Source organism: Acinonyx jubatus, chromosome A3, assembly GCF_027475565.1.
Source record: "Acinonyx jubatus isolate Ajub_Pintada_27869175 chromosome A3, VMU_Ajub_asm_v1.0, whole genome shotgun sequence".
In the NCBI taxonomy this organism is placed as follows: Eukaryota; Metazoa; Chordata; class Mammalia; order Carnivora; family Felidae; genus Acinonyx; species Acinonyx jubatus.
The window spans coordinates 136,959,023-136,972,824 of record NC_069388.1 but is presented as its reverse complement, the minus strand read 5'-3'; the positions used below and the strand labels follow the sequence as shown (position 1 = coordinate 136,972,824).

At 56.3% G+C, this 13,802-nt stretch overlaps 2 protein-coding genes across 18 annotated transcripts in view; one reads left to right on the top strand and one right to left on the bottom strand.

Annotated features, from left to right (window-relative positions):
* The window catches only part of MYT1L (myelin transcription factor 1 like), a 422,156-nt gene that overhangs the window by 46,419 nt on the left and 361,935 nt on the right, over positions 1 to 13,802 (bottom strand). The window lies entirely within an intron of this gene.
* On the top strand, positions 4,428 to 13,450 carry LOC128311331 (uncharacterized). Of its 2 annotated transcripts, XM_053201322.1 has the most exons (3): positions 4,428 to 5,338; positions 5,695 to 5,926; positions 6,644 to 13,450. In XM_053201322.1, the coding sequence occupies exon 3, from the start codon at positions 7,935 to 7,937 to the stop codon at positions 8,934 to 8,936; it is 1,002 nt and encodes a 333-aa protein (XP_053057297.1). In that variant the 5' UTR covers positions 4,428 to 5,338; positions 5,695 to 5,926; positions 6,644 to 7,934; the 3' UTR covers positions 8,937 to 13,450. The 2 variants fall into 2 exon arrangements, with proteins under 2 accessions (XP_053057297.1, XP_053057296.1); XM_053201321.1 differs by having other exon boundaries at positions 5,695 to 13,450.

Below are 13,802 nucleotides of genomic sequence, written 5' to 3'. Positions count from 1 at the left end.
AGGGGACTCTGCCCAGGTGAGTGCGTGCAGCCCCACCCCTGCCGGGAAGTCGACTTGGAGGTGGAGGGGCCTTGCCTATCTCAGGCCCCCAAACCTGCCCGCGAGTGCTCGGCTCCCTGGGGGGCGTGAGAGCTGAAGCCAGGAACTCAGAGCTCTATGACCTGCCGGGCTACAAAGATCCTCATGTCCTGGGGGCTGCTGACCACCCGTCCCCCACTTGGTGGAGAAACAGGTGACCGCCCTGCGCCCATCTCAATTCCCGGGGGCACAGTGTGTGCTCTGTGGCTCTCCAGGGAGGGTCGACGAGGACAGCCTCTCCTACCGACCGGTGATACTCCAGGCGCTCGGGCCCTCGGCAATCACGCTGTGGGCCCACACTGTGGGCCCGGAAGGTCGCCGTGGACATTCTGACTGTGTGCCTGCTCCTCATGAACACCCTGTGCTCTGGGTCCTGCCCCATCAGTCCGTGTCACAGACGACACAGGCCCAGAGATGCTCATACTGTGCTCACAGCAGGAAGTGGCAAAGAGGCTTGATTCCCACCCACTGGCGGCCTGCTGTGTGCGTCAGAGACAGGGGCATGCTCGCGGGAACGTGGGGCAGGTGCGGGAGCAAAACCAATGCTTGTGGAGTGACTGGGGTCCCCAGAGGGGTGGTGGGAGGGGAGGGGCACAGAAGGAGGTCCTTGGTGACGTCTAGAGAAGAGGGCTCCTTCAGAGCGGGGAGGGAAGGTCGGACGACGTACAGAGTGAGGGCCCACGACGAGAGGACAGTGCAGACACACGTGGCAGCAGGTGGCGGCGGGTCCGAGGGGACGGGAGGGGAGGGCCTTACGGTGCCGGGTCCCAGCGGGAGCAGAGGAAGGAGCCCTCGCACCCCAGCCGGGTGCCGTCCGAACAGGGAGGGGGCTCTCGTCCGGGCCGGGGGCTCTGGTCGGAAGGGATGGCCTGCAGTGACCCTGGCCGGCCACACACACGCCATGTGCGAAGGCACCCTGCCTTGGCGATGGTGACGTGGGTGCCCCCGTGGACACTGTGTGGTTTCCTCCGTCCCTGGAGCCGGTGTGAGCGAGTCGGGCCTTCCCGACTCCCAGCCACCACGTCCAGACAAGCATCCGGTCCTCGGGCGCATCTGGATCTGCCCACGGAGAGGAAGCAGCAGGGGACGTCGGGCGATGACAGGTGGCAGTCGTGGTCCTGGGTGGTGTCGCTGCTGCACGAGGGCGCAGGCGGTGGAGTCTGGAGGTTCCCTGCTCATTTCAGGTGCAGCTATTTCTGCCAAGAAACACACCCGCGCCCAGTCAGAGCTACGGGGTCTGCTGCTTGTGGAAGCGGGAGCGTCAACGCCGTCCATCTCCATGTGAGCGAAAGCAGCCTTGGGTCCAAGTTTGAAGGAAGTAATTTTAAGATATGTTTGTTCCACAGCGAACTTTGACGGAAACTTCAGTTGCCTAACACCAAAAGGGTGTTTCTTAGGAAAAGATTCACATTTAAAAATGATCTCTGTTGGGGCGCCTGGGTGGCGCAGTCGGTTGAGCGTCCGACTTCAGCCAGGTCACGATCTCGCAGTCCGTGGGTTCGAGCCCCGCGTCAGGCTCTGGGCTGATGGCTCGGAGCCTGGAGCCTGTTTCCGATTCTGTGTCTCCCTCTCTCTCTGCCCCTCCCCCGTTCATGCTCTGTCTCTCTCTGTCCCAAAAATAAATAAACGTTGAAAAAAAAATTTAAATAAAAATGATCTCTGTTATGTAAGCTATAAAAAAGGAATAGGAGGGGCGCCTGGGGGGCTCGGTCGGGTAGGCGTCCCACTTGGGCTCAGGCCATGATCTCACAGTTCGAGGGCTCGAACCCCGCGTCAGGCTCCGTGTTGACAGCTCGGAGCCTGGAGCTGCTTCAGATTCTGTGTCTCCCTCTCTCTCTGCCGTTTCCCTGCTCACATGCTGTCTCTCTCTGTCTCAAAAATAAACAAACGTTAAAAAAAACTAAAAAAAAGGACTAGGAAAGGTTTTCTGGAAAAGGAAGGGAGGGAAAGGAGAAAGAAAAACAAAGGCAACTTTTATAGCTGGGAAATCTCTTAGGGGTCAAGGGGCTTTGGTGATTTCCAGTCTTCCTGTGTCAGCAGCCGTTGTGCGGGAAGGTCTCTGGGGGCCGTCCTTTGGCTCAGAAGACAGGGCCAGTGTCAATGTCCTGCGAGGGGGCTCCTCAGAGGCCCGTGAGGGGTGGGGAGGACATTCCTCACCCCACCCCCGGCAGACCTGTCATGGGGTGGGGGGGGCTGGGTGAGGAGTGAGTTGCCATGGCAACCCACCGTTTCCCCCACCCCCCCTCCCCGCCCCCCTGCCCTGCTGCAGGTTCTATAATGCGCAGGACATTCTGAGCAGCAGGGCACGGAGGGCGTTGTGGGGGCAGGGCAGGCCTTTCAGCGGGCACTAAGGGTCTCTCACCCGGATGAAGAGCCCTGTGGATACACACGCCAGCCTCAGTGCTTGGTGAACCATGGCCCTCGGGGCCTCAGGAGGCTCCCCTGCAGCCAGGATGCCCCCGGGGCCGCCAGGGAGACTCGGGTTACGTGCATTTCGCTGTCCTAAACCGTAGATCAGGGCCGCATGCGCCACAGTCCCTGAGCACACGCTACCAAACACGAAGCAGGAGCCTCGCTAGTTTTGTGTGTGAGCCCGTGAGGGACTAAAACGTGTCTAGAAGCAGGGTCCAGGGAAGGTGGTGCAGCCTGGTGGCAAGGGCATCACGCTGGGCGTCTCGAGCCCAGTGCGTAAGAGGCCAAACCTGAACGTGAACCAGTCTGTGAAAGTGGGGAGCCTGGGTTTTCCCATCACTGCACAAGGGTTTTCATTTCTTTTGTCAGGAAAGGAGGCATTGGCCTAATCAGCTCTTTACATTTAAAGTCCGTTAAAAATAAAGAAACGTCATCCGTTGAAAGTCCAATTGGCTTCTCGAAGGGTGATGAGCCCTCGCGTCACATTTTCTCAGGCCAAGTAGGGAGACATGGAGGGTTCTCGTTCTGCACGAGTAGGTCAGACCCTGCGGCGCTCATGGGGTTACCCAGTAGCGATCCGAGTATGTTCCGCGGGCGTCCGCCGACCGCGCTCCCTGCTCCACCGCAGACCCGCTACTTTGCCGGGAAGGTGCGCGACTCCCGGGGCTCATCAGGCTCTTTGCCCCTTCCCGCCAGTGGGAGGAAGCGTGACAGGGCTCTTGTGCTTGCTGGCGGGGACTGGTCCCTCTCTGGCTGCTCCCTGCTCTCGGGGGGTGTGGAGAGGTCACGACAACCCGCACCCGGAGGTCTGAGATGGCCCTCCCAGGGGCTCCAGGCGCGGGTGCGCGTGGAGGTGCCGCGTCCTGCCGAAACCGTGCCTCGGTCTCTGGTCTCTGGTCGTCTCCTCAGTTGTCTCTGGACCAAAGCACACATTTCAGAAGAAGGTGAAAGTGTGTTCCTTTCTCCTGGACCAGGGCACCAGCAGAGCTCAAACGCTAGACAAGGTCGGCGGGTCCTATCCACCGTGAGCGCCAAGGTTCTGGGCAGGATCTGGAAGGAGGGTTTTCCCTTATGGCTCAGCACAGTGGATGTGTTGGTCAGTACTGACTTCTCCTCTAGTTAGAAGACAGGACCGAGTCTTGCCCGCGTGGGAAACAGCTCCGCAGCTGTGGTCCAAGTGCAGAACTCACGTTCAGAGGTCGCAGACGGTCAGTGTGTGGTCCCCGCGTGGGAGCAGAAACCTCCACCCATGGCGGGTTTCAGGCGGTCAGCCCTTCTCCACTGGCCAGCAGTGGAAGGGGCACGTTGCGTACTTTGAAGGCATCGCAAAGTCTCCTCTGGCGGACCATGAGAGGGGGTGGACATCAGAGAGGGCCACTGTGGGGGCCACCGCAGACGGGCTCTCCCAGCACCTCGGCCACCTCCAGGCCTGGCTCATTCCCCACAGTGTGTCACTGAACCTCAGCAGAAAACCAGCATTCGGATGAACTGAGAATCAGCTGACTTCCGGGGGCGGAACTGAGTCCTGCTCTGTGTTTACCCTTTAACCCTTAGTGAGTTGGAAATCCGCAGGTGTCTGCGTGAGGGCGGCCGGGAGGGGCTGAGGCCAGGCCCCGGGCGACTTAGAGTGAAGCTGTGATTCCAGAAAGTCTCTGGGCACCTGATCCTGATTTTTCCAAATAAGAAACATGAAGTTCAGAACTTTGGTTGACTTGCTGGGGGCCACTCAGCGAGGACACGGAGTGGGTCTGAGACGATCCCGTCTGACCCAAGGCGGAGCCCCTCTTCCCGCGCCGCACGGGCCCAGCCACATGGCCGCCCACCTGAGGGCGCACCTGTCTGTGTCAGGGTGGGGGTCAGGGTCAGGGTCAGGGTCGGGGTCAGGGTCAGGGGGAAGCCTGCTCAGCGGTGCCCGGCGGGCTTGGCCAGAGGGCATGAGCTTGGGCTTGGGCTCATGCCGAGACCGTCTTTCCCGGCTCTGCCTGGCGCAGAGGTAACTAGCGTGTGGCCAGGAAAGCGGAAATCTAACCTGCGGTGCAGTGGGCTCGGGGTCTGGCCTAGATCTACGAACGCAGGAAAGAGAAGCGTGTTTCTCTAGGTCGTCTGCGCTGCTCTGACCCGTAAGGCTGTGCACTGAATAACAAACGCCTGCTTCTAAGCGGTTCTCGTCTTAAAATGCATGTCATCCAAATAAGGCAAGAGAACTGAAGCAAGAATCCGAGATAGTTTGAAAAGTAAAGAAACGACGGAGAATGGGACGATCAAAATATGCCAGTTGGGAAAACGGTTTTGTGCGGGAGGCGGGAGCCGAGGGGGGGTCGCCGAGGGACCGGGGCTGCTGGGGAGTCTGATAGGCTGACGGACACCTCCAGTTGATGGTTTTGAGCCTGATTTGCAAGTCTGATAAAAGTGTTTAAAACGCTACCAGATCAGACAAGAACGAGAAAAGACATATTAGGAAAATGGAATCCTTTCATCTTTGAAATATTTTGATCTCGGTTGTTGGAGTTTGAAATGTAAGAAGTTTTCTTTCGCTCGCTCGTCGCTGGAATCGGGTCAGACTTCGGGCATTGATTGCCTGTGTCTTTTCGTTCCGGGGCCCCCTCCCCCGCTCAGTCGGCCTCATTCCTGCCCGAGCCCGTGGCCCGACCCACCTGGCTGCCGCGGGCTGGCTCCTGCCCCCGTCTTGCCCCAGACCTTGCTCTTTCATTAACAGGTATGATTATGTCGACTTCTCTGGGCACCAGGTGCTTTTCCGAGCACTCGACAAACACAAACTCCTCAGTCCTGGTAACAAACTGCCAGGGGGGTGCCGGAACCGCCCCACTTTGTGGGTGGGATCAGAGAGGTGAGCAGCGTCTGCGGAAGGCGGCCCAGTGTGGGGGTGGAGCGCGTCGGGAGCCAGGCGGCCCGGGCAGAGGTCCACACCGCTAAGCCTGCTGGCCGCCCCCGCCCCCGCAGCGCTGGGCCGGACCAACCACCCCCCTCCGGACGTCCAGGACGCGCAGCCCCCGGTGCTCACGGTCTCCCGCGGCCCGTTCTTCGAGACCCGGGGACATTTCAACGTCTCTGGGCCTTTGAGGAGTCTCTGTGAATGCGCTAAAATACCCTGATTTAAAAAATAATTTTCTAAGGGAAACAAATAGATCTAAACTACCTGGAGTGAAACGTTAACCCCAATTTAATTGTTTCTGCTTGGCCTAGAAACCGCCTCCAGTTGGTATCCCTGGGGCTTAGAAGCCAGAGACGGGCGTTTTCAATGGCAGAAACTGCTGTCAGGACGTGAAAAGGAGAAGGTGCAGAAATATGTCAGGGAGAAGCCAGGCTTCCTGTCGCCGTGGGATTATTCTGACAGTGAGGGGGGTGTGACTGGGAAAAGCTGAGCGCCCCTTTGAAGAGCCAGAACTAATCACGGCGGCCGAAAGGAACGGCTCAGGTGAGTGCTCTCAGCGCCCGGTGTGGCGTGGGAGTGGGCGCCGGGCGTGGACAGGGCTGCCCACGTCCACACGCCCGTTCAGCGGGTTTCGAGGGGCCCTAAGTGCACATGTGGGGCCTCGCTGGGCCAGGAAAACCGAGCTGACACATCACACGTTTAACTGAGAACAAGCAAACACAGAAAATCCAACACGGACACATCAATGTACATACCTCCTCGGGAACGAATACACTTTGGAGGGGAGTGTGTACTCAATGCTATGTGGCCTAAAAACGCCCTACTGGAAACTGGGACACTGTCTCCTACCCTCAATCTAAGTCAGCGTCTCGGGCGTGGGAGAGGGTGGCCCGTGGCGGCCCGGGGGCTGGGGCCACGGGATGTGCTCTCGGGACCAGGAGGAGCGACAGGCTGTCAGGCCAGGAAGAAGGAAGCAGAGAGGGGGCTGGGCCACCCGTCAGGAGCCACACACGTGCCCTCAGAGGCCCCAGTGGAGAGGCCCACGCCCCAGATAACCGGGCCTGTGCTGTTTCCCGCCACGAACGGCCCAGGGCTTGACAACAGGCAAAATCGTTTTTGTTCGAAGACGAGATCTAAACGTGCGTAAGCGGGTGCACACGGACACGTTCCATGTACTTGCTGCAGTGAGTCCTGGGACCCTCAGCTGGCAAGTGGGGCCAAGAAGGGACGCCTCTTCTCCGTTCTCTGCTCTGTCTCCAGTCGGTCCTGCGTCGGGGGACGAGGCTGCAGCCGTATCACCTGCGTGCACCTCCGCGAGGCTGGACAGACTGCACGAGCCTGGAGCAGCCGACGACGGACGCCACTCACCGCAACGGTGGCCTCGTCCGCGCTCCCCGCGGACCTCGTGAAGCTCACACGCCATTCCTGCCTTTCCACTCAGGGTGCAGAGTTTCCAGGCTCACTCTTCCCCGGTCAGCTCGCAAGAGGGCCTCCCTTCGCAAGGGGGACGTTGGAGCTCAGAGCGAGCCGCCTGCTGACCCCACTGACCAGCACTGACCCCACTCAGCAGCCTCCCTTCGATTCCCGGGCTCCTTACACGGTCCGTTGTGCAAGCAAATGATTCTGACTCGTTCACGAACTCATTTACTTGACGGCTTGGCTGCCCAGCGACGTGCAAAACGCCCGTGGATGCTGCAGGGGAGCGGCCACACGTTGGGGGCCCAGGCCACACCCTCCAGGAGCCTCCCTTCCCATGCACGACACAGGTGACCAAATACCCACAGCGTGAGGGAGGGCGTCATCGCCGTAGTAAGAGGCCGGTGCGTCGCCGGGTCCTGGGTGTGGAGCGGTCTGTCCGTGCGTTCAGGGACTCTGGGAAGGGCTGACCTCGTTCCGTGGCCGGGCTTCCGTGGGCACAAGGTCAGGGAAGGTCGTTGCAAGGGAATGTGCCTGTGCCACAAGGGTCACGTATTCCTTGTGCCATGAACTGTGCATACGTTTGTGAATGCTTATTTCAAGAAGAAATATGCAGTGAACGATCTCTTAAGCCTCAAGGTGCAACGGTCTGCAAATCTATGCGAATCTATGGTGTTTCCTTCCCATCAAGGCGTTTCTCCCAAAAAGGCCCAGCTCCCCAGGGACAGCCGGCCTCACTGCTCTTCTGCCCCTGCCTGGAAGGCTGTGCTGGCGGGGTCTCGGGGAAGCCTGGGGGCAGGTCCCCTGAGGCGCGAGTGGAAGCCCGCTGCCCAGGAGCAATCTTCACAGACATTCATTTTAACTCTTTCTGGACCAATGCGTCCCCTGTGCCTCAGCGCCACCGGCCCAAGGATTCCCTCCGGCCAGAGGACGCCTGCCCTCACAGCTGTGTCCTGCCTCTTTGATCACGCACTACGGAAAACTCGGCACTGGAGTCCTGTCTCAATGATCCCCATGAAGTCATACTGTCTTCACTAGTCAGCGGTACAGTTTTGGGTCTTGAAGTCTCACCCTGCTAAGCACACACTCTCGGTGAGGTCTGCAGGCGCCACTGTCTGTAACCTGGAAACCTCTTATGCTCCCGCATGCTCAGGGCCGTTTCCTACCGGTGGGACGGAGGGATGCTGTCCTCTGGGGTCAGCCAGACGACTGGAGGGAGATTATCTGTGACAGGACTTCCCAGCTTTGTAACCGTTTTCCCTTCCAGGACTCGATCAGCTCATCCGGGCCCTTCCTGCCAATGAGGGAGCAGGTAGCAGCCCAGGAGCCTGGCCGGCTGGGTTTTGCGTGGGTGAGAAGGACGGCCCTGCTCTCTTTGTCCACACTCGCTCCCGGAGCGTCACTTAGCCCGCCGTGGAAGCGCCCGACCGTCCCCCCCCAGAGCCCCACGCTTGCTCTGGCCTCGCCCGGAGTCCTGCATGGACGTGCAGCCCGCAGCACGGGCACCCACACGACCTCCGCCTGCCCCGCCCCCACCCCGCGTGTCCCCTGCCCCTCCTGCGGCCGCAGCCCCAGGAGAGGGCAGCCTCTGGGTGCCTCTGGGTGCGTCTCACGCCTACGTCCAATCCCCCCTGCAAACCTGCCGTTCTGCCCACAAAATGCCCAGAACTGGCTGCTTCTCACCCCTGCTCTGCTCCTGACCACCTGTAGCCGGGACTGTCACCGAGACCTGTGCCCGCCCTCCCTGCGCCTCCTGCCACGCTTCACGCTGTCCCCTATGTGGCACCTGGCGTGGCTGTGGGAACACGTCAGAGCCTGTCACCAGTGCGCAGGTGGTGGGGGGTGGGGGGCTCCTCTTACTCAGAAGGGAACTCAGAGCCCTTATAAGCCCCTGCGGGACTTGACCCCTGCAGCCAAGCTTCACACTCCAGAACATTCCTCCGGCTGCTCCTCTTCTGAGTGTGCAGGCATTGTGCTCCTGCTGTTTCCCCCACCATCAGGAGGCAGGGAAGGACAGGGAGTGGGGTCGCTGGCTACCTGCCGGGGACCGGAGCAGTGGTCTCATGCAGCAGGCGTTTGTAAGCAAATCACCGTGAGCAACGTGAGACTTTGCCTGTTGTCCTTTTCTAAAGCTTAGACAAGAATACTTGAGTTGTCATTTCTATGAAATAAACTACACACGTGCAGAATATACCGTCGCACTTTATAAAGCACTTTCACATCTGCAGTCCACCCCCGCTGACCTTGACCGTGTGAGGGGTCTGCCCTAGTCCCCAGAGGAAGAGCGCCCCATGGGCGGTGCACGCTTCGGGCATCTGGACTCCCGGCGCTGGGGGTTTGCTCTTGCTTTGTGTGTTGAATGGAAGCCACAGAAACGCCTCCCCACCCAGAGATACGATGCGGCTGTTAGATAAGATTACCCGACCAACGTGTTGAGCAAAAAAGCAGGTTTCAGGATCACAGAGAGATTGTGGTTGAAGAAAGTCTTACCAGATGCAGTACAGAGACAAAGGTACAGGGTTTGTTTCCCTCCTTTTTCAATTTCCGGTGGCTTATGTCTAAAACCTTCCTTGTCTTGTTTTTTTCTTTTTTTTTAAAATTTTTAATGTTTTTATTTATTTTTGAGAGAGAGAGAGCGAGCGAGCGAGCATGAGCGGGGGAGGGGCAGAGAGAGAGGGAGACACAGAATTTGAAGCAGACTCCAGGCTCCGAGCCGTCGGCACAGAGCCCGACGCGGGACTCGAACCCACGAACCGCGAGATCATGACCTGAGCTGAAGTCGGACCCTCCACCGACTGAACCCCCCCAGGCGCCCCATAAAAGCCTTCCTTGCCTTGTTAAGAGCACATGTCCCCATCTGACGTAAGAGGATACCTCTGTCCCGGGAGAGGGTGATCTTACACGTGACGCACATTGTCAGCTGAACAGAATGGACGTACGCGGGAAGCACCACCAGGACTTGAGCACAGAAGCAGAAAACAAGGAACACGGACCAAGGAGATGAGAAGTAGCCACTCCCACACCTGCCCCGGGAGCCAGAGCAGAAAGGGCACACGTCCGGGTCTCGTGGTCCCACGTCCTCGAGCGCGAGAGCAGAGAAAGAGGGCCCTCTGGGGGCCCTGAGAATGAAGTTTGGCTGAAACAAGTCACTTGTGTGAACCCGGGTTGTGGAAAGGGCATTGTAATGACGCGTTCAGGAAGCAGGCGCTAACGTAATTGGAACAAGGGAAGGACTGACGCTCCCCTCTGTGTAGCAAGCTCTCTAACAGCGGGCTAATGAATGGTCTAAGCAGGCTTGAAAGAGAAATATTTAAGATACTAATGGCAAACAGTCTTCTAACAACCTTAAAGCCCCAAGTGTTAATAATGTATCTGCTAATTATAAGCCAGGTTTATTTAGTCACTGAAGAAGGTGGCCTAAGGATCTCTCTTTGATAACATCTGCTTAATGAAATTTGAATTTCTGTACAAGTTTGAAAGTAATAAAGTGGAATATATTTTTAAATAACATAACAGACTTTCTCCTAACTTCTAATGAATGCTGCTCTCATGGCCCACAACAGTGAGGTCCAGGCAACACGCAGGTATTCGAGTCTGAAAAGTTACACTGTGAAATTTATATCGTGTTTAATTCTAATCTGTCTACAAATGGCATTAAATTAAAAAAAGAGGCCAGTATGTAAATATAAAAAGACCTCCCCTCCATTTGTCTATGGCCTAGTACTAAAAAATGTTGAGTACCCAGATGCTAAAAAGAGTCATAAGCTTTTCAATTGTAGGAATAAAATATTCCTGAATGTTTATTAGAATATGGTAAAAAATATCTTTAAAGAACAGTACAAACCGAGTCTGGGGTTCTCAGTGGCACTGTCCTATATGGACATCCGCTTGATAGCTGTGACATTTAAATTAGCTTTGACAAAATGGACACCCTGGAAAGTGCATTCCCCTGGCGGCCAGGGCGCGGTGCGGCGCCCAGGAGGTGCGTGTGGCTGCGGCTGCAGACCTCGGTTTGTCTGACCTCGTCCAGACCTAGATCTGGACGGAGCAGATCTAGAACATTTCCAACTCCCCAAGACTTCTGTTGGACGGCCCTGAAATACTCATCTCACAAAGCCGAATTACATTTTCGTTTGGTTATTAGAAACTATTTGCACTGAAAATTTTTTTCTTAAAAAGAAAATCAGGCGAGACTGGGATTTCTCACGTCTTTACGCTATTACAATCTTCACGGACTCTCCTGGAAGGCCGACCACATACCACTATTTCCTAACTGCGGGGAGAGGACACTACTGAGCACCTGTGGAGCCTGGAGACTTTGGCCATGCGGAGAACCAAATGGCAGTCACCAGGGCCAGGGTTGTACCTCTTTCTGTAAACAGGCAGCCGCAGAACTGCACCCCCCGTAAGGAGGCGGGTGGGATTTCCCCTGAACGGTCACTCCCGGGAGATCACAGGTCGTGTTCTGGGATAAAGACCTGGGCAGGTGGGGTTGTGAGCCGTTCTGCTCCTGGGTCCACCTGCAGATACTTCAGCCCTTCGGGGTCCGTCTTTCTAATCAAGAAAGAAACCAAAGAGAATGGTTCTCTCTCCTGAAATTGTCAGGAAAAAGTGTCCTCCAAAATCCTTGTCAATAATTTCCCAGAAGGAACATCTACTGTATTTCCAATTTTGTTCATTTTGCTCCGGGGAACTGTAAATTAGTGAAGTGTTTACTGAAATAAAACCTCAAATTTATAATTAAAGGCCGATGAACCCGGTCCTTAGTGGCCACACGTCTTTCCCAAGGAGGCTGGCCTCTCGCCCTACTCAGTGCCAATGTGGGGCTCCCGTGATGTTGAAGGGAGGTCCACGCTGAGAATCACCCCAGCGGGGCCAGGCATGACAGGAATACGAGACCAAACCCCCGGGAATTGCGAGAGGCCAGAGTCAACTAGACGTAGCGTATGAAGCAGACCCAACGACAATTTGATGTGCTCTGTGACAGGAAGCGTGCCTAGCTCTGAATCCTGGCCTGAAACCGCGGACAACAAAGCCTATAGGTTCACACACACACGTGTGTGTGAATACATTAATGACATATCTTCTACGTAAACGTGTACGCATATATAGAATACCTGTAAAACTGTAATATGTGAAATTGTAAGGAAAATAATGTTTCCTTTGTCTGGCGCACCAAGTATGCTGCGTATTTATAAAGAGAAGTGAGTAATCCGGAAGTGAGGTCCACCTAAAACGTCTGACTGTGAGTTCCTTGAGGGCAGACCCTGCACCTGTTCTCCGACTACCGATTACAGGTGTTTAAATAAATAAGTGAATGAAGCAGTGTGGCTCCTGGCTCGTGGACATGCTGTGGTGTGTGCTCCCATCCAGAAGTCTCTGGAGGGTCCAGACTGCCCCCCTCCGAAGGGCTGCAGGCTGTGAGCCAGAGGCGAGCGCGGGGACAGCCTGGGCATGTGCGTTAAGTGATGCGCGCGTACCTACAGGCTCCAGAGGGGCTCCCCGGACCTCCTGCCCAGTGTCACCAGCAGGGGCTTTCCTGTTTGAATTGGAGGACACGTGATGTCCTCCACACCTAGAGACTCACTGACTACGGGGTGACTTAAGGTTCTCATGATACAAAGTCATTCAGTAAATGATCAATTAACTTGTACATTCTCCTCCTTTCAATTCTGGTTAATATTTTCACAAAATCCCAATTTTAAAAAGAGCTATGTGATTTTTGTGCATTGATAATAATGTTCACTGAGCGTCCTCTACGTGCCTGCTTCCAGCACGGTCCCATTTCACAGGGGAGGACACTGAGGCACCAAGTCCGAACGACAGTGAGGCCCACGCAAACACCCGAACTGCATCCCAGATGTTGCCGGAGAGCCCTGGGTGTGCTTCTGGAAAGCACAGGTCACTTCCTAAAGGGAATGGGACACTGAAGTTTGCTTCCGGTTTTGTTTTGGTTGGTGTGTGTGTGGATGACCTCCGGTGAGGTTAACGAGATGTACGCCCACGTCCAAACACCTGGGATGCCCATTGCACAGTCTGGGCGTAACGTTGACCACCAGGAGAAGGAAGTGGGGAGGGGGCTCCCTCGCAGAGACTGAGCCCAGGACGCGGGGCAGCGAGCCCCCTCCCGTGGTGCTGACCGTGGCAGCGTCCGTGCTCCCGGGAGAGTGGAGGCTACTCTGGTTGTCCTCCCCGTAAGCGAGAGTCTCCGTGAGCCGTGAGCTGAGGAGCACACAGCTTTGCTTTACCTGTTATGTGTGTGTGCTCACCCGTGTGTGTTCATCTGTGTGCATATCAACGTGTACATGTGTGTTCATCATGTGTGTGCTCACCTGTGTGTGTGCTCATCCGTGTGCGTGCTCACCCGTGCATGCTTAGTTATGTGTGTGCTCACCCGTGTGTGTTCACCCGTGTGTGTGCTCATCTGTGTGTGTTCACCCGTGTGTGCTCACCTGTGTGTGTGCTCATCCGTGTGTGTTCATCTGTGTGCATATCAACGTGTACATCTGTGTGTTCATCATGTGTGTGCTCACCCGTGTGTGCTCACCCGTGTGTGTTCACCCATGTGTGTTCACCTGTGTGTGCTCACCCGTGTGTGTGCTCATCTGTGTGTGTTCACCCGTGTGTGCTCACCCGTGTGTGTGCTCATCCGTGTGTGTTCATCTTTGTGCATATCCGTGTGTACATCCATGTGTGTTCACCGTGTGCTCATCTGTGTGTGCTCATCTGTGTGTACATCCATGTGTACATCTGTGTGTTCATCCATGTGTGTCCACCTGTCTGTGTGCTCATCTGTGTTCATCCGTGTGTACATCTGCATATAAGTCTGTGTGTTCACCTATGTTCATCCATGTGTACATCTGAGTGTTCGCCCGTGTGTGTTCACCTGTCTGTGCGCTCATCCCTGTTCATCCGTGTGTTCATCCGTGTGTGTTCGCCTGTCTATGTGTTCGTCTGTGTACATCCGTGTGTACATCCATGTGTGTTTACCCACGTGTGCTCA